The 20,303-nt window shown below is 51.6% G+C and overlaps 1 protein-coding gene across 11 annotated transcripts in view; it reads left to right on the top strand.

Annotated features, from left to right (window-relative positions):
* Nucleotides 1-20,303, top strand: part of LOC117884166 (coiled-coil domain-containing protein 33-like) — a 57,032-nt gene that overhangs the window by 19,128 nt on the left and 17,601 nt on the right. For 6 of the 11 annotated variants that reach the window (XM_034784338.1, XM_034784344.1, XM_034784342.1 and 3 more), the window contains exons 1-4: nt 9,990-10,114; nt 14,324-14,460; nt 15,215-15,419; nt 16,241-16,274. In XM_034784338.1, coding sequence (XP_034640229.1) covers nt 14,403-14,460; nt 15,215-15,419; nt 16,241-16,274 — 297 coding nt within the window. In that variant the 5' untranslated portion in view covers nt 9,990-10,114; nt 14,324-14,402. Of the gene's footprint in view, nt 1-9,009; nt 9,069-9,989; nt 10,115-14,323; nt 14,461-15,214; nt 15,420-16,240; nt 16,275-20,303 lie in introns of those variants that run through there. The other 5 variants (XM_034784341.1, XM_034784340.1, XM_034784336.1 and 2 more) reach the window with 4 other exon arrangements.

Raw genomic sequence — 20,303 nt, 5'->3', positions numbered from 1 at the left:
TCACCATATGTCCTCTGGGTGCCGGCAGACGTGGGACTGCATTGCTACACAGCAGCAGCTGCTAACTGCCTTTTGGCGGTAGATGGTGTAGCATGAGTGATAGCTGTGGGGCTGGCAGCCGTAGGGCTGCATTGCACCAGCCCTTTGCCCTTTGGTAGGCGATGGTATATTATGATTGGTACCCATCGTCGTCGTACTGGAGTGGCTGTCAATCATGGCCACCCGGGCAGACATGTTTCGATGATGATGGCTACCAATCGTAATATACTATTTTCTGCCAATTGCCCAGTATTGTCTGCTAAGCACCCAGAAGAGGCCGAGGGCGATGCTGGGTGCTGGCGGACGTGGGGCTGGCAGACGTGGGGCTGCATTGCTACACAGCAGCAGCCCCTTGCCTTTTGGCAGACGATGGTATATTATGACTGGTATCCGTCATCGTCATACTGGAGAGGCTCATGCTGCACCGTCGGTTGCCAGCTTAAGATGTAAAAAATAGATTTGTTCTGTATTCATGTGCTTCCCTTGCCTCCGTGAAATCAATGGCCTGCTAAGCCCAGGGTTTTCAGTTTAATCTTTGGGGGGACCATTCTGTGTGACAGTTGTTTGTGTTTCTCCCTGTTCCTGTACCTGTACGCCATGTCGTCACTCGGCCCTCCCTCCCTCCGCCCTCCCTCCTTCTCCTGGTCCATCAGATACTACTTTCGCGCCTTTTTTCTGACCAGGCGCCATAGCTAGCACTGGGATCATGGAGCCCGCTCAGATCACCGCGGCAATTATGAGCACTATGAACACCACGCGCATTGTCCTGGAGTATATGCAGAGCCAGGACATGCCAAGGCGAAACCCGGACCAGCCGAGGAGGCGATTGCAGCGCGGCGACGAGAGTGATGAGGAAATTGACATGGACATAGACCTCTCACAAGGCACAGGCCCCAGCAATGTGGAAATCATGGTGTCACTGGGGCAGGTTCATGCTGTGGAACGCCGATTCTGGGCCCGGGAAACAAGCACAGACTGGTGGGATCGCATCGTGCTGCAGGTATGGGACGATTCCCAGTGGCTGCGAAACTTTCGCATGCGTAAGGGCACTTTCATGGAACTTTGTGACTTGCTTTCCCCTGCCCTGAAACGCCAGGATACCAAGATGAGAGCAGCCCTCACAGTTGAGAAGCGAGTGGCGATAGCCCTGTGGAAGCTTGCCAGGGCAATGAAAGACCTGGTGATAGCAAGGGTAGTGACTCTGGGCAACGTGCAGTCAATAGTGGATGGTTTTGCTGAAATGGGATTCCCAAACTGTGGCGGGGCCATAGACGGAACCCATATCCCTATCTTGTCACCGGAGCACCAAGCCACCGACTACGTAAACCGCAAGGGGTACTTTTCAATGCTGCTGCAAGCCCTGGTGGATCACAAGGGACGTTTCACCAACATCAACGTGGGATGGCCGGGAAAGGTACATGATGCTCGCGTCTTCAGGAACTCTGCTCTGTTTCGAAAGCTGGAGGAAGGGACTTTCTTCCCGGACCAGAAAGTGACCGTTGGGGATGTTGAAATGCCTATCGTGATCCTTGGGGACCCAGCCTACCCCTTAATGCCATGGCTCATGAAGCCGTACACAGGCAGCCTGGACAGGAGTCAGGACCTGTTCAACTACAGGCTGAGCAAGTGCCGAATGGTGGTGGAATGTGCATTTGGACGTTTAAAAGCGCTCTGGCGCAGCTTACTGACTCGCTCAGACCTCAGCGAAAAGAATATCCCCATTGTTATTGCTGCTTGCTGTGCGCTCCACAATATCTGTGAGAGTAAGTGGGAGACCTTTATGGCGGGGTGGGAGGTTGAGGCAACTCGCCTGGCCGCTGATTACGCGCAGCCAGACACCAGGGCGGTTAGAGGAGCACAGCAGGGCGCGGTGCGCATCAGAGAAGCTTTGAAAACGAGTTTTGTGACTGGCCAGGCTACTGTGTGAAACTTCTGTTTGTTTCTCCTTGATGAACCCTCCAAACCCACCCCCCCCCGACCCGGTTCACTCTACTTCCCTGTAAACCAACCACCCCACCCCACCCTCCCCTCCCCAATTCGAGCACCGCTTGCAGAGGCAATAAAGTCATTGTTTTTTCACATTCATGCATTCTTTATTAGTTCCTCACAGAAGTAGGGGGATAATTGCCAAGGTAGCCTGGGATGGGTGGGGAGGAGGGATGGAAAAGGACACACTGCATTTTAAAGCTTTAACTCTTATTGAAGGCCAGCCTTCTGATGCTTGGGCGATCATCTGGGGTGGAGTGACTGGGTGGACGGAGGCCCCCCCCACCGTGTTCTTGGGCGTCTTGGTGAGGAGGCTATGGAACTTGGGGAGGAGGGCTGTTGGTTACACAGGGGCTGTAGTGGCGGTCTCTGCTCCTGCTGCCTTTCCTGCAGCTCAACCATACGCTCGAGCATATCAGTTTGATGCTCCAGCAGACGGGCATTGACTCTTGCCGTCTGTCTGCAAGCTGACGCCACCTATCATCTTCAGCCCGCCACTTGCTCTTTTCATCCCGCCATTCAGCCCGCCACCTCTCCTCTCGTTCATATTGGGCTTTTCTCATCTCCGACATTGACTGCCTCCACGCATTCTGCTGTGCTCTATCAGCGTGGGAGGACATCTGCAGCTCCGTGAACATATCGTCCCTCGTCCTACGTTTTCTCTTTCTAATGTTCACGAGCCTCTGTGAAGGAGAAACATTTGCAGCTGGTGGAGGAGAAGGGAGAGGTGGTTAAAAAAGACACATTTTAGAGAACAATGGGTACACTCTTTCATTACAAGGTCGCATATTTCGGCTTGCAGGCAGCCATGGTAGGCCACAGTGTTTTGGCTTTTTTAACCTTCTTAACATGCGGGAAAGGTTGCAAACAGCAGCGCATTTCCCATATCAAGGATGAATTGGGTTGTCCATTTAAAATGGGTTTTCAATGTAAAAGGAGGGGCTGCGGTTTCCCGGTTAACATGCGGCACAAACACAAGTAAACCACCCCCCCCACACACACACACGATTCTCTGGGATGATCACTTCCCCCTTCCCCTCCACCGCGTGGTTAACAGCGGGGAACATTTCTGTTCAGAAGAGCAGGAACGGGCGCCTCTGAATGTCCCCTTAATAAAATCACCCCATTTCAACCAGGAGAGCTTTCTGGAGATGTCCCTGGAGGATTTCCGCTCCATCCCCATACACGTTAACAGACTTTTCCAGTAGATGTACTGGCCGCGATTGCCAGGGCAAATTAATCATTAAACACGCTTGCTTTTTTTTTTGTAATGTTTACAAATATTTACAAAGTTACACTCACCAGAGGTCTCCTGTGTGCCCTGAGGGTCTTGGGTGAGTTCGGGGGTTACTGGTTCCAGGTCCAGGGTCACAAACATATCCTGGCTGTTGGGGAAACCGGTTTCTCCGTTTCCTTGCTGCTGTGAGCTACCTACAGTACCTCCATCCTCATCTTCCTCGTTCCCCGAACCATCTTCCCTGTGTGTTTCTCCAGTGAGAGAGTCATAGCACATGGTTGGGGTAGTGGTGGCTGCACCCCCTAGGATCACATGCAGCTCTGCGTAGTAGCGGCAAGTTTGCGGCTCTGCCCCGGACCTTCTGTTTGCTTCTCTGGCTTTGTGGTAAGCTTGCCGTAGCTCCTTAATTTTCACGCGGCACTGCTGTGTGTCCCTGTTATGGCCTCGGTCCTTCATGGCCTTGGAGATCTTTTCTAATACTTTTCCATTTCTTTTACTGCTACGGAGTTCAGCTATCACTGCTTCATCTCCCCATATGGCGAGCAGATCTCGTACCTCCCGTTCGGTCCATGCTGGAGCTCTTTTGCGATCCTGGGACTCCATCACGGTTACCTGTGCTGATGAGCTCTGCGTGGTCACCTGTGCTCTCCACGCTGAGCAAACAGGAAATGAAATTCAAACATTCGCGGGTCTTTTCCTGTCTACCTGGTCAGTGCATCTGAGTTGAGAGTGCTGTCCAGAACGGTCACAATGAAGCACTGTGGGATAGCTCCCGGAGGCCAATAACGTCGAATTCCGTCCACACTACCCCAATTCCGACCCGCAAAGGCCGGTTTTATCGCTAATCCCCTCGTCGGAGATGGTGTAAAGAAACTGGTTTAAAGGACCCTTTAAGCCGAAAGAAAGGGCTTCGTTGTGTGGACGTGTCCAGGCTTAATTCGGTTTAACGCTGCTAAAGTCGACCTAAACCCGTAGTGTAGACCAGGCCTAAGAGATTAGCACCTGCACAGGGAGCAACTAGCTCAAATGGACTGCAGAGAAGGTTAGAGTGGTGCAGGGGGAATGAGGAAATGCTCCAAAGAGCTGCCAAAATGTTGACCTCTCTTGCCATCAAACTGCTTCACCCTCCTACCCTAAGTGTGGGTCTTGGGCCCATCATCACTAATCCTGTCCATCATGGTAGCTGCTTCCGCTTGGCAGGAAGTGATGCCCCTTGCTCTTCAATGAGGATCAGGGGGCAGGACTAGGGAAAATGGGTTCAAACTACAGCCTAGCAAATATAGATTAAATCTGAGGAAAAACTTCCTAGCTGTAAGCACAGTAGGACAATGTAACAGACTGCCTAAGGAGGTCATGGAAGCTCCTTCGCTGGAAGTTTTCAAAAGGAAACTGGATAGCCATGGGGACTGTGCCTCGGTCTTCTCCAGGCTGGAATATGATAACTCACTGTGCTGTATGTGGGCCTACATATGGAAGCCACACTGAATCTCCAGTTTGTGCAGAAGGCAGAGCCCATCTCCTTAGCTAAGGAAGGAAAGCACCGGACTCTTCACACCAGGGTTCCTTGCTCTCCAATGGATCAACATCTGCTTCCAGTGCCAATTCAGGGCCAGGGACCTGAAAGGCCAGGGAATAGCTGCATCAGACACCTCCTCTCCATCCTGGTCTAACTGAGATAGCTGTCCTCCCTTGGAACAATGCAGTTGATAGTGCCCAATGTCAAGTCCTTGGTGAGGCTTTCTCCACTGAGATGTTCAAGTGCAGAATAAGCACACAGAGGAAGACCAAGCCAAAGCCTGTCATTATTCCTAGTGTGTTGCAAGACTCTCCTCTTTGTAAAGCCACACTGCAGCAATTACAATGACAGCAATTACAACCCAGAACACAAGGAGCAAAAGCCACGACCCATGCAGAAGCAAGGAGCAGAGTCTAATATGAACGTCTCTGTGCATTACCATAAGTGAACCGTGCAGTATTGGGTATCCTTGTAGTATCATACACAGATCTCCTGGATTGAGCATGCAGCCCAAGTTTATTTATTTACCAGCTCTCAAAAAAGGGTCCCCAGACAAGGATACAGAGGCATTTGAGGTCTTCAGGGTTGGGGTGGTCTGATTCCTAAAGCAATCTCTGCTTTGTAATCAGTGACAATAATTTGCCAAGGAACCCTCAGGGTGATAAACTTGGGGTGATTCAGCAATGGAAGACAGGCAGTGGAGAGACACATTAGGGACCTGCCTCTTTCCCATTCCAACTCAAACAGGTCAATTATGGCCTAGCCCATTGGCAGTGGTGGACAGCAGAAAAGCTGATGAGCTATCAGTTGGGCTGAGAATGGCTGATTGTTGATGCCCAGTCAACCTGTGGAACTCGTTGCCAAGGGATGTTGTGAAGGCCAAAACTATAATGGCATTCAAAAAAGAACAAAGTAAGTTCATGGGGGATAGGTCCATCAATGACTATTAGCAATCCCATGCTCTGAGTGTCCCTAGCCTCTGTTTGCCAGAAGCTGGGAGTGGACAACAGGGGATGGGTCACTTGATGATTGCCTGTTCTGTTCATTCCCTCTGAACAGGGTTACCATACGTCCAGGTTTCCCTGGACAGAACCTCTTTTTGGAGCCTGCTTTCTCTGTCCCAGTGGGGTTTTCAAATAATAACAGCAAATATCCTGGTTTTAGTAAAGCAGACAAGCTGCAGCTCAGAAAGAGCCCAGATTGGTCCACTTTCTGATTGGTCCTTCCCCTGCATCTGCAGCTGATTGGTCCATTCTTCTGATCTATAACTGATTGGTCCATTCATTCCCCTGCAGCCCCAGCTGCCGGATCCCACTCACCTAGGCCCCAGCACTCAGCCCTGGGGAGCGAGTCACGCAGAGAGGCACTGATTGATGGCTGTTGCTGCATCCTGGGCTTATGCCAGCTGCCCTGCCACTGTGACAGGGAGCAACACTCCCCCCACCTCCAGTGAGTACCCCGGCGCAGGTACCCCCCTTTAACTTCCCCGCTTCCCCTGCGGTGTCCTCGTTTTGGGAACCTACCTCTGAAGCACCTGGCAGTGGCTGCTCTTGGAAGACAGGATACTGGGTTAGATGGCCCATTGGTCTGACCTAGTATGGCCGTTCTTCAGTGGCGTAGCCAGCTTCTAAGAGGAGGGGGAGCAAACATAAAAAAGGCACCCCCCCTTGGCTCCTCCTCCGGCTGCACCACCCCTCCCCCCCCCCAGCTCCTCTGGCCGCAGCTGCTGGCTGCCATGCTGCGCCCCCCCCGCTCCTCCGGCCCGCACTGCGGGCTGCCAGCCTGCGCCTCCCCTCGCAGGGCCAGCTTTAGCAAGAGCGGGGCCCAATTCCAGCAAGCCCCGCCCCCAGGAATTGGGCCGCGCTCCGGCCGGAGCTCCGGCCAGGATTGTGGGGCCGGGCAGGAGCCGCTAGAGCCGGAGCCGCCAGGGCCGGGGGTGCTCGGCCAGGGCCGGTGCGCTCGGCCAGAACCGGGGCCGGCGCCCCAGGGCCCGGGCCGGAGCCACCGGGGCCAGAGCCTCTTGGCCGGGGCCGGCTGCCGGAGGGAGCCGCTCGGCCGGGGGGGCCGGACTGGGCCTGGGGGGGGGCTGGACTGGGCCATGCCTCCTTGCGCCCCGCCGCCACCGCCCCCCCAGCTTACCTACTGCCTGCTTGCCTGTTTCAGGCTTCCTGCGAATGAACGTTTGATTCGCGGGAAGCAGGGGAGGGGGAGGAGCAGGGGGGCAGAGTGTTCAGGGGAGGTGAGGAGGGGGGAGTGAGCTGGGGGCGGGGTGGACAGCTGCTGCGGGGCCCTCTTGGTGGGGGCTAAAGCCGGCCCTGCCCCCTCGCTCCTCCGGCTGCGGCTGCTGGCCACATGCTGCACCCCAGCTACCGCTCCTCCGGCCATGCCCGATGCCCCCCCATGGCTGCCGGCCGCGCTGCGGGCCGCCAGCCTGTGCTCGCCCTCGCTTCTCCGGCCGCGCCCCCCTGCTCCTCCGGCCGTGTCCGCCACCCCCCCATGGCTGCCGGCCATGCTGGGGCTGCCAGCCTGCGCCCCCCCTCGCTCCTCTGGCCGCGGCTGCCAGGCCGCTCTGCTGGCCGCATGCTGTGCCCCCCCCCCAGCTGCTTTTGGAAAGGCGGGGGAAGCGGCTGCTTCCCCTGCACCCCGCTAGCTATGCTACTGCCGTTCTTATGTCTGTATGTGGATGTGTGGACAGATGGATGAACAGTATCGGTGATGATTTTTTTTTTATGAGGAGGCCTTCTCCAGCCACTGGGCTGAGATGGATGACATGGCTGGATAGAGAGATGGAAAGTAGTGCTGTTGTAGATACCTTCTCCCTGGAATAGGGCCTTGTATGACTGATTTGGAGAGATGCTTGTGATTCCAGGTGCCTGGCTGTCACTTCTGGAATCACTTCCTATGCATTCCCCTGTGTCTGGGAATTGCATCACACCGTGTTCTCATTCCCACAACTACCTAGCACTTAAGTTCTAGCTACACCTGCTTTGGCATGTCTGGCTGCACTACGACAGAAAGCCCTTGTGATCCTGCAAAATGATGCCTGTGTGCATAGAAAACAGCATTGTATCATCCACCTTGGCATCCTCAAACAGGGAATTTGACAAGGACCCAGAACACTCTAGCTGGTTTATTAAATGGATTCTGGAGCTTTGAACTTCAGTGAGGTCTGAGACATCTCGAGCTTGGGCTGACTGACAAGGACTGTAATGATACTGAATTAGGTTTTGAATCAGAACCGAAGCATGCTTTCGTAGACCAAAACACCCATTGAAAAGGGTCCAAATACAGATGTAACATTTAAGTGTTCAGTGAGCCCTAAAGTTAAACTTCCCCAGCAGCACTGCCAATCCAGAAGCTGGTGTACTGGACTCTTGCAGGTAGAATTGACTAGAACAGTGGTTCTCAACGCACAGCCTATGGCACACTTGTGGTGCAATCAGCACACAGCTGCAGCCCATGTGACATTCTCAGGGCCATACAGCTAGTATATATATTGTGTGGATGAGGCCCATATAACACATAGCTGCATATGTGGCCCACAGTGGTAAATAGGTTGAGAACCACTGGACTAGAAACTGACTTACTACATAAATGAAACTGACCACTTTATTTTAATTGTCCCGATCAGAGAGAAATGCAAAGGATAAACTAATAGAATCAGTAGTGAAAAGTCCATGAGATTTGTAAGACTTATGGGGTAATAAAGATAAAGAAATGTAGGTGCCAGCAGGTGTAAATCTGCGTAACTGCATCAGCTTATTCCATCACTGACTTCAACTGAGTGATGCCCGGGGCTGTTTTTTTAACTTGGCAGTACCCATGTAACAAACTACTTTGACAGACACACAGAACAACAAGTTTGTGTTGCTCGAGGTTTTTCATCTAGGCTAACTTTTTCAGTGCTTCAATCCACTCATAGATATAGAACTAGAAGAGGCCTGATTTTTCTGGTTCTGAAGTCAATAGACGCCTGAGTGCTCAGCACCTCAGCTAGGGTGACCAGACATCCCGATTTTATCGGGACTGTCCCGATATTTGCTTCTTTGTCCTACGTCCCGACCAATGTTTGGTCGGGACACTGGACAAAAAAGAAATTTTGCCTTCTGCTCTGGCGCTCGGGCCCCCCGCCGCCCCGGCTCTGCCCTCTCCTTCCCCCATTGGCTCCCTCCCCAAATCCCCGCCCTGGCCCCGCCTCTTCCTCAGCATTCCTCCTCCCTCCCAGGCTTGCAGCATGGCGGCGCAAGCCTGGAGGGAGGGGGTGACGGCGGTGCCTGGATCCTGGAGCTGGTGAGTCATCTCCAGCACCCGGGCACCGGGTGGGCAAAGGGGGGCTACCAAGGGAGGGAGACAGGGGGCTCAGCTGTGAACTGCCCCGCCGCGCCAGAGGGCTTCTGCCCGGGGCCGGGAGCGCAGCCTGGAGGCTGCTCCAGCCCGCAGGGCAGCACGGTGGGTCCGGTCGGGGGGCAGCGCGGAGCGGGCAGGGGCCGGGTGGGTGGCGTGGGCCGAATCCCCGCTGCTGCTGGGGAGCCCCGCGCCTCTCCTTCCCGGCAGGACGCGCCCCCCGGCTTGCCACGCACATGCGGCACGCGTCCACCTGCTCCTTCCCGGCGGGAGGGAGACTAGGCGCAGGGGACGCGCGCCGCATGTGCCCGGGGCAGCGGGAGGCGCGTCCCGCCGGGAAGGAGCCACAGCCGCGAGCGGGAGGGAGAGGCGCGGGGCTCCTTGGCAGCAGTGGGGATTTGGCCCCTGCCGCCCCCCCCGGCTCCTGCCCGCTCTGCGCTGCCCCCGCCCAGACCCACTGCGCCCCGCATATGCCCGTGGCGGGCCAGGGGGCGGGAGGCTCCACGGGGAGGGCAGCGCACGGGGCCTGCTAATGCCCCAGGCCCCTTAAAACTCCTTTTTTTTTTTTTTTTTTGCCCTGCCCCCCCGCTTTCTTGGCTCCGCCCCCGTCCCGATATTTTATACTGGTAATCTGGTCACCCTAACCTCAGCTAATCAGGAAGGTATCAAAACCTGGACTTGCATAGCTGACCTTAGGCCCTTGGCTCTCCATCAGAGCGTCTCACTTTTCTCTTTCCCTTCTACACATCTGTTATGGCAGTGAGAAAATCTGTGGGCTGCACACTTTGTGCAGTGAAGCTGGAGTTCAAAGGGAGCCTTTCCTGTGCGGTTGCTAAGAGGAACCTTCTTGTTGTAGCAACAGCAGCACAGTGTGAGCTGTGAATGCACAAAGGAAGCAGGTGGTGCCTGCTTAAACCTAACCCCTCTCTTGCTAGTAAAAAGTTCATCAAAGACGCCTGGCTCCCCTCATGCTGCAGGCTACCAGCTCCTCTGTAAGTTTGGTGTCCTACTGCCTTTTCCTAGGCAGCTTGCAGCCTTGGTGGAGTGTATGTCCAAGCCCCCTGTGGCCAGGACAGCAGAGAATGGGATGGCTGATTTGCCTTTCAGCTCTGGAGTTTGCATAGTTCTGTGCGTGTTGCTGTTTGAAGTGGCAGACACCTGGCAACGAATTGTTTATCACGAATGGCTGGCCTTCCAGTGAAGGGTGACACCAGTTATCTCTGGAGCCCAGAGTCTGTCCAGGAGCAGGAGCAGCAGTCTAGGAGAGACGTCTTGGAATGAGCTAGCAGGATAGGGGCCAGGTACAGGTGGTGGATGGCTTGGTACTACAGGCCGTTCTCCTCAACCGTGAGTATCCAGGGCTGCAAACGGGGGTAGGGGACCATGAACCATCTCTCTTTGTCTCTCACATTAAATTAAGTGCTGGCAAAGGGTGCCAGACTGACAGCTCTGGAAGTGCACTCTTCTCATTAGCAACAGGACAGACACAGCTCAGGCGGTGCGCACTAACCTCTTCTGCGCCATGCAATCACTTGGCAGCCCTAATCTGGAGAGACCATTTAGAACAGGAGACCCCCATCCCCATGACGTCCTTAGCCTTGCTGCTAGCAAAGGGGGCAGTTAGCTCCTGCCATTGTAGGGCCCCTCACAGCTGCGAGGAGACAGGGCTCAACTGTAATGAGGAGCAAGAGGATTGTTTGCTGAGCCTGCTGGACACAGACAGACCCTGGGATCCTCTCTGCTCTCTAGTTCTCAGGCTGACTAGTGCTAGCTAGTGTCAGTGCTTCTGTAGCTCCTGGCCAGAACTCTGCAGCCACGGGTAGACTGCTGCCCATGCTGCAGCGCTGAGCGTGTTTTTTGTGAGCGTTGCATTTTGAAAGCTCATGTGTCAAGATATCTTTCCATCAGAAGTGGTGCAACATGATCAGATGCAGTGTCAGATATAACCAATATGCTTTTACGGCCATGGGCACCAGAGTGTTCGTGATGGGGAGCAAATCATTGTGGATAGCGGAGGTTCCAGCAAAGCAAGTATATTTTCAGAGTTAATGACTAGCAGCTGGGAAACATGGCCCTGCTTTGGGTTACAGAGAACATGGGAAAAATGAATTAGCAATATTTGGGGTTGCACTGGATTTCTGTCACTTGAGTTAAGAAAATCAATGCTTTAAAAATTGCCAGGAGAGAACTTTGTTTGCATGGTGTCACCTCTGTTTGATTAGTTCAGCAATGTGTGGTGTTTACTGAAGTAGGATTTGTCCCTGATAATTAGGCACTAACAAATCAGATGTAAATCACTCATTTACATGAGATATGCAATGCAAACTGAGCAGGTTCCATTTTGATGGAGTGAACAGATGCAAAAGACTGTGTTGTCACCGTGCCTCAGTGGGTCACAGTTGAGGATACGAGATTCAGGACAAACTGCTGAGAAATAGGGCAGACTTACCCCAAATTAGTGATTATTCTATTATTAGATAGACCAACCCTGAAACAAAAGTAAACTTCTGTCTTACCACATCAGTTAACTAGAAGTCAGAAATGCAGTCTCCTTAGGCATTCCAGCACTCATTTCACCATCCAGACACTAGACTTTATGATGAATCATAGAATATCAGGGTTGGAAGGGACCTCAGGAGGCCATCTAGTCCAACCCCCTGCTCAAAGCAGGACCAACCCCAGCTAAATCATCCCAGCCAGAGCTTTGTCAAGCCGGGCCTTAAAAACCTCTAAGGATGAGTTTTTATTGAAAACCAATTTCATGAGACAAAGGGTCTGTAGCAGGGGGGATACCCACTCCTACCCTGAGAGGTTGGAAAAACCCTGCAGAGGGCTGGGCAAGGTAAAACCCTGGCTGATTGGGGGAAGTGGCTGCAGCTGGGCCACACCCTAATCAGAGCCCAGATGGCCGGTATAAAGAGGCTGGGATCCAGGAGTCCAAAGAGTCTCTCTCTGTGTTCAGGGAGAGAAGGGCCTGGCTGTAGGGAGCTAGACACAGGGTACCTGTAGTGGAGCAGGGTTGGGGCAAGGCTGGGGCGCGCCAGCCTGGAAAGCCCCAGGCTGTGACCTAGTATTAGGCTAAGGGGTACTGGGGGTTGCAGAGGGCAGCCCAGGGTGAGTCCAAGGCAGCAGGTCCAAACCCCCCTTGCCAGTGATGAGTGGCCTATACTGCTGTCTGCCCCAGTGAGCGGGGGCTAGTTGGTGACTGGCAGTGGCCTAGTGCTGAGGCAAGGTGGGGACAGTGGGTGGGGGTTCTTCAGGGAGGGGAGACCCAGATCTGTGGGGTACTGCTGAGGGGGCAGCATCCCAGTAATAGGGGCACCGGGTCCTGGGAGGGACACGGGCACCAGAGAACGACAAGTCGGGTCATCGGCCTGCAGAGGATGCTCCAGAGGCTGGTGAGCTAATTCCCTGGACGACCAGCAGGAGGCGCTGCAGGGGTGAGTCTGGATGTCTACAGGGTCCTTCTAATCCCAAGAGATCAGCCACACAGCAAGGTCAATATATAGCTCAATTCTTACCTAATAATCATGCTGTTGCCAATCCTTTAGTATCTAATATATAAAGGTTTATTTATAAGAGAAAAGAAAGAGGAGAGAGTTAAAATGGTTAAGGAAATCAAATACATATAATCCTTGCAGAGTTCTTAAATCAGGTTTGAAGCAGTGACGGAATAAACTGCTGGCTTATAAAGTCCTCAGTTCATTGATTGGAATGCTCCTTTTAGTGTAAGTCTATAGTCCAGAGATCAGAGCAGGAAAGAGGCAAAATGAAGATGCTTCTAGGGTCCTTTATATCTTCTCCCAGGTGGAGGGCCTGCTCTCAGTCTTAGTTTGTGGAAAAGTACAGGCACAAGATGGAGTCCAGGGTCACATGGCTGCTCCTATGAGTTATCAAAGAATACAAGGGCATTACCCATATTTTGGCTAAAGCATCCACAACTCACTGGGCAGGGACAAGCTTCTTCTGTGGCCCATTTTGTCCTTTAATGGGCCATCTACTTGAATGGTCCATGTGCAATGTGCTGACTAGACTGGATGTAAACTACCTTGTGAGTGTTACCCCAGAAGCAAACACATGAAATACTGGTACATAATCAATATTTATAACTTTAGATACAAAGATGATACATGCATATAAACAGGATAATCGTATTTGATAGACTGAATCTTTTCCATTAATACTTTACATGGCATACTTTGTACAAGATTTGTTTCAATTGTCTAATAGTGGTACTGTTAATCATATAAATGGTCATATTTCAATCATACAGATTCATGTGTGTTCACCAAACATACCCGGTACATTAATAAGTGGGTGAAACAGTTTATCTCAGTTCTTAGGTGGCCCCATCACTCTAGTAGCTGAGTCCCTCACAATGCAGCAGGGAGCTAGGAGCCCTGTTCTATAGCTGGACCCACAGTCATCCCTTGGGTAGGGCAAATCGTGGTGAGGAGGCGAGCGGCAGCCGGGTGGCTGTGCTGGGCAGAGGGCGAGGAGATTAGTAGGGAGGCTGATTTGTCCCGGGCCCTGCACCCCCCTAGGGATGGCCCTGTCTGGACCTTAGGCACAGAGAGCAGACATGACATGTGCAAGGTCATGCATTAGACCGAGCTTTCTTGAACCCAGTCCAGTGCTTTTACCACAATGCTGACCATCCTGGCAAATGCTCCAAATTTGCACTGAAATGTCAAGGCTGCCTGAGAATTAATGATTAGGCTGAAACGTCAGGAGGCTTGAGAGAGACTGAATGTAACTAACCCTCTGGAATTGTTCCATACCACCAGAAACTTCATACCAATGGAAAAGTGCCTTTTGTGATCTTCAATGACCCCAAGTGGTCCTGGGCTGTGCTGTTCATCTCCTCTGAAAGATGAAGCATAGGAAAGACCAAACAGGGCCAAGTAAACAGCCAGACCAGATCTCTTAGGAAACACAGAGCATCTCTTCAGACAAGTGCCCTAAGTAAAGAGAGAAGGAGAGGAAGGATATAGGAGAGCTTCTGATATGGTATCAGGCTGGCTTCTGTATTAGAAACCAGATCTGGAAATCAGCATCACAGAAGTCAGCAGAACTATGTCAATTTACATCAGCTGAGGATCTGGCCCCAGTTCCCTCATCCGAGGTGTTCTGCATGGCACCGGCCCCACTTTTGTAAGTTTTGTTCCATCCATGATGACCTTCTAAACTCCCTCTTGCAGCTTAACCAAGATAATGACGTCTCCCTCCCGCCCCCTGAGGCTGTAGCTGAGATTCTGCCAGATAAACAGATGCTCCTATATGAAAAGGCAGCCACCCCAGCAGACGGTGACGTGGATGATGTGGACATGCTCAGAAGGTATGGGGAGCAGTGTTCCAGCTTGGGCTGGAAATCTTTGTCTCTGGTAGATGTGTCCTTAGCCACCTCCCCTGGTTCCTCCTGCACCAGCTTCTTCTTCCTGCCTCCCATTGGGGTCCGGATAGTCCATTGCTAGTGACGTTTTAAGAACATAGGGATTGGCTGATTGAACCAACCCCAAGGTCCATCTAGCCCAGTATCCTGTCTCTGTCATGGCTTCAGAGGCAGGTGTGAGATCTCTGCCTTGGGAAGCTAGGGAATAACCTGCTCATATCAGAAGTTCCCTCCTAACCCCCAGCACTTTCTTTTTGTGAATATTTTGCCCATGCTAGTAAGAGAATGACAGTCCTGACTGGAGACCACAACACTGTGTGGAGTGGTGGGCAACCTTCCCTGTGACCCCCTCCCTGCACCCTTCCTGCAGTCCTGTGCCCCACACACTTGGGCCAATGACCTTCCATCCTGATATGTCTCACCACTGAATCATGTTGAATTGGGCCAGGCTTCCTAGTGGCTTCCTAGTGCATCCCAAGGGCTGGCTGGAAGTCTCTAGCAGACTCACTTCACTAGGGCCACAAGTGAGATTGCACCCTGGCCCCAATGGTGCAAGGGCGCAGCATTAGCATGGGGCCCACGCATCCCAGCTCACTGGGCTTTGACTGGTTTTTCTGGGGAACTTCCAGCCTCCCAGCTGACTCACAGGCCCAGCCAGGTAAAGTCAAACCACCTCTCACCATCTTCTCTCCTCCTCCAGGGTGTCTCGGTCTCATTGGCCATAGTCTGCCCACTTCTGAGCTGGGTCTTCCTGGAGCCAGCCTGGCCAGCTGCTGGCCTGGTGGAACTTCACAGTGCATTAGGAATCACTTCACACCACAGAGGTCTGCCCATAATGCATTGCAGTGGGACCCAGCATCCCATTCAGCAGCAGGGCCTAGTTCAGAAGGAGGTGAGCTGGACAGGTTAGTCCATGGTAGGGGAAAGAGCTAGAGGATATGAGGAGACAAAAGACAGGTGAGATTTAAGGACCCAACATCCTCTGCAAGGCAAAAGGCCCAATCCCCCACACACACACACCTGCACCCCTCTCACAGCACCTTTATCCTGCCTGCCCAACTGCTAGCTTGCCTGTCTTCTAGAAAGCCCTCCTCCAGCATTGGGTTTCCATCTCGCCCAGTACAGTTGGCACAGGCTTCCCCAGGGCCTTGGGCAGGAGCGAGCTGGTTGAGACCCCACCTTGACAGCACAGAGCTGATGCCTGGAGACTGGGGCAAGCCATCAGAAGAAATGACATTCCTTAATGGGGAGTACACCTGTTTCTCCTTGTACTGGCTAGTGACTTGGGGCTGCTCCTGGATGCTCAGTTAGCTGTGGTGGTCCAGAGGTTTTTTTTTCCATCTATCTTTGGCAAAAACCTAGGGACATCTCCACTGTCATCCAGGCCCTGTAAGATTCAAACTGGGACCTGATCCAACGTCTATTGAAGTCAAGTCATTGACTCTGATAGGCATTGGATTAGGCCCTGGATTAGTGCAGTGGGCTACTGGCTGCCTGCCAGACTAGCAGTGGCTCAGAACAGGGGCATGTCACCATCTGCACTGGCTCCCAGGCAGTTTGAGGTGTTGGGTTGGTTTGATGGTGCCCAAAATGGCTTGAGACCTACCTGCTTCCTCTCTCAGGCAGGGAGGGACAAGGGGAAGGGGCTTCACTAGTTATTTCTTGCTCTGATGGGCTTGTAGGGTGCCTGGCTCCCATCCCTGACCCTTTGCTTTCTGTTCTGCAGAACCCAGGATGTCACCAGGTTCCATCTGGATCAGGTGAGTAAATGGGGCTGCTCGTTTTCACTCCTAGAGGAGACATGATGGTAAGGAACCAGGAGGGCAATGGACAAAGCAGGCTAGAAATGTGGGTAACTGGGTACTTCAGGTCTGCCAGCTAACATTGGCCAGACAGGAAAGGGATGGGATGTGAGGCAGGGAGGGAAATGAGCGAGAGGACAACATGGTGCTCAGTGGGCAATGGTTGTAACACTCTGTGGAGCCTGCTGGGCTTAAGCAGTGCCAGGTGGGTGGGAAGTAAGCAGCATGGGTAGGTGGAGACCTGTTGTTAATCAATGGCTGTTGACTGTTTCATCATGTTCTCGAGTGAGCTGCAAACCAAACCCCCAAGGATTCATCCAGCTGTACTGCACCATTCTGTGTTCTGGCTCTGCAGCCTGTCTGTTGGAGGAAGGGCTAAATGAAGTGTGTGGCTTGTCGTAACTTCCCAGGATAGCCATGGGAACAAGATAAATAGCTTGGCAGCGTCATTGTGTAGGTGCAATGAGGACCTGGATTTTCCATTAAGGCTTGATCCATAGCCAACTGAAGTCAGTGAGGGTCTTTCCATTGATTTTAACAGGGTTTGAATCAGACCTGCAGCTAACTCTGTGTGTGACATGCACAGGGCCTCCCACCTAGATACCAGCAACCTACAGAGAGCAGGAGAAGCAAGAGCAAATAGTGAGACATCCCAGCCGGCTGGCCATCTGAGTATTTGCAATGAAATGCTGCCATCTGCAGAAAAGAATAGGAAGTGCCGGAGCATTATGCAGAATTGATCATGAAAGGATTTGATTTGAGCAGGGATTTGATTTTGTTTAAATTGTTTCACACTTTCAAAAGAAAATCCTTTTGTAGTGGTACAAAAAAAAAAAAGAATTGAAATTTCCCACAGAACAAAATTCTGGGAAAAAATTGGGGCAGCTGGAGTGTGAGAGTGAGATACAAACATGGAAAGGGAATAGTCAGAGAGAGAAAGGTAACCAGGATGTGTTTCTGTATTTCCTTGCAATGAGCAACAGTACATCGGACAGGGGGTAATTAGATACAGGCTAGTCCCAGGTGGCACCAAACTCCAGGCTGGGATTTCCCATAGACCATCAGCAAGCAAAGTCTGTGTTACATAGAGCAACCTATCCGGAGTCAGGTCAGAGATTAGGGGTTCCTGGCTTCTAGTGTCATGCTCAGTCCAGTGAACCATATTGCCAGCCAGCAAAAATGAGAGGAGATAGCAGAGCAAACCCGTTCTGTGAATGCCTGTCAATCTAACCGCAGAACTCTTCTGGGTGAAGGTGTCAGATGGGGCAGCTTCCCTAGCATCCCAGACAGCACAGTTCACATGGCAACGTGCCAGCAGCAGGCTCCAGCACTTCAGGACTCTGACAGGCTCCTTCCATAGCATCACAGCATGGGGAGCTCATGTAGGACCAAGAGAAATTACAGGCCCCACCAAAATTGTTGACCTTAACAACAGGCTGGCCTGACCCAGCTTTCAAGCCAAGGAGGGGACTCATCAGAGCTGCTCTTGGGCCACCTCTCTTGGGTTCAGAATGGTATGAAGTACTCCCTGCCCCTGCCAGAAGGTCCTCTCTTGTTGATTGTGTAACTATCCTACTGGGTGCAATAGGGAAATCTGTGCTATCTACAGAAGATGGTTTAGAAACCTTGTGAAAAGGCTCTCACTCTCTGTTAAACATGACTCCCAAACCCTACAGAATTTATCAGGATCCAATAGGTTTCATCCCTATTAAATTCTATATGGCTTTCCGATAAGGGATGCCCTGGAAGGACAGCTTGTGTGGCAGGGTGGGGGTTGCAATATTGGGGCCCCTTTAGCACATGGGTCCCAGAGTGACTAATTTGTCTGACTGGGTGCTAATCGGCTGCAGTGCATGACGCACACCAGTAAGGCTGGTGCCCCACTGAAGTGGAGAAATGGACTCGTGCAATTTCCAGCTGATAGTCTCCCCTGTTTAAAAACAAACAGACCTCCTCAAGGCTCTGAGCCATGCACAACTCTCCCGAAGGCCAGCACCAAGGCTGAGAGCTGCCGAGGTCAGCAGTACTGGCACACAGACAGCTCTGTCATGGCCGTCTCTGCCCAAGGCCCTGAGCAATACAGCTGTGGCAGCTGTTGGAGGGGCTGACCCCCTTTCAAATCAGACATGACTGCTTTCTCCTGTAAAGGCAGCTGCTTGTATGTCTGGCACAACCATTTGTCTCCTCACCTGATTCCATCAGTACCACGAACTATTTAACTGGAGCAAATATAATGGCCTGCCAAGGTTATAGCTTTATAGAATTTAAAGTCATTATGATAATCAACTCTGACTTCCTGCATAACATAGGCCACAAAGCTTCACGCAGTAATTTCTGCATCAAACCCATGACTTCAGTTGGAGCTATAGCATCTCTTAGAAAGAGATCCAGTCTTGCTTTAAAGACTGCAAGCGATAGAGAATCCCGCACATAGTTAATTACCCTCACTGTTAAAAAAGTGCACCTTAGTCTGAATTTGTCTCGCTTTAGCTTCCAACCATTGGATCTCATTATGTCTTTTTCTGCTAAGTTAAAAGCCGTCTACTATCAGAAATCTATTCCCTATGGAGGTAGACTGTGCTCAAGTCATCTGTTAACCTTCTCTTGGATAAACTAAATAGATTGAGCTTCTTGAGGCTCTCATTCTATAGCAGGTTTTCCAGACCTTGAATCTTTCTTGTAGCTCTCTTCTGAATCCTTTCCAATTTTTCAACATACTTTTTGAAGTGTGGACACCAGAACTGGACACAGTCTCTAATAATGGGCTCACTAATGCAATACACAGAGGTAATTCCAGCTCCATACTCCTACTTGATATGTCCCTGCTTATACAGCCAAGGATCATGTTTGCCCTCTTAGCCACAGCATTGCACTGAGAGCTCATGTTCAGTAGACTGTCTACCATTCCCCCAAATGCTTTTCAGAGTCACCACTTTCCAGGATACAGTCACCCATCTTCTAAATGTGACCTACAATCTTTGTTTCTAGAAGTATGACTTTGTATTTGGCTGTGTTAAAACATATGGTGTTCAAATGAGCAGCCCTTACCAAGTGATGCAGGTTAATCTGTATAACTGAACGATCCCTGGCTGGAAGTTGAAGCTAGACAAATTCAGACTGGAAATCAGGTGTAAATTTTTAACAGTGAGGGTAATTAACCACCAGAACAACTTAAGATTGGATGGGTTCTTTAAAGACATGATCTAGTTCATAAGGAATTACTTTGGGGCAGTTCTCTGGTCTGTCTTATACAGGAGAGCAGACTAGATCATCACAGTGGTCCCTTATGGCCTTAGAAACTATGAACACCTGTGATTATTTACCACTCCACCAGTATTTCTGTTGCCATGCCAGGGGATGAGAGAGAGAACTGAGATTCGGGAGTCTGCTTCTCAATCCACATGTGCGCTCTCTCTCTCTGTGAAAATGAACACCTCTGGGGCCTGATTCTTAATGGAGTTACTCCTGGTTTACACTGGGCGAGATCTTACCCCTCCCATTAGGAGAGAAGGATTTTGCTGCATGCCCTTTAGCACTGCCAGTATGTAGCTGATATCGGCCAGAGTTGATGTTAAGAATAGAAAGCTCGTGCACTGTGGAACAAGAGAGTGCATGACAATGGGATATACTGGCCATAGCTCAAACTTCATTGTCCACTCATTGTAACTTACTCCAAGGGTTTTCCCATTTCTGGTGGCTCATGGTCAAGCAACCGCCCCTCAACCATTATGAGAGCTCCAGCCATCCACAGGGCTCGAGGGACAAATCAGCATTTGCCAGATGTTCCTAGCATAGCAGCATCAGAGTGGCCACAGTCTTTCCTTCTACTTAAAGTGGGAACCCTTAGCAGATACTGCCCTTTTACTAGCGACTGCAGTCTCAGAAGCTATCCAGTGTGCAGAGTACATATCACCCCATTGTTAGCTCCCATTCTATTGGAGTTCTGCTCAGAATAGTGTTGCCTCTGAGGCGGATGTTTGAAAGGAT

Source organism: Trachemys scripta, chromosome 10, assembly GCF_013100865.1.
Source record: "Trachemys scripta elegans isolate TJP31775 chromosome 10, CAS_Tse_1.0, whole genome shotgun sequence".
NCBI lineage: Eukaryota > Metazoa > Chordata > Testudines > Emydidae > Trachemys > Trachemys scripta.
This window is presented reverse-complemented; position numbering and strand designations above follow the sequence as displayed.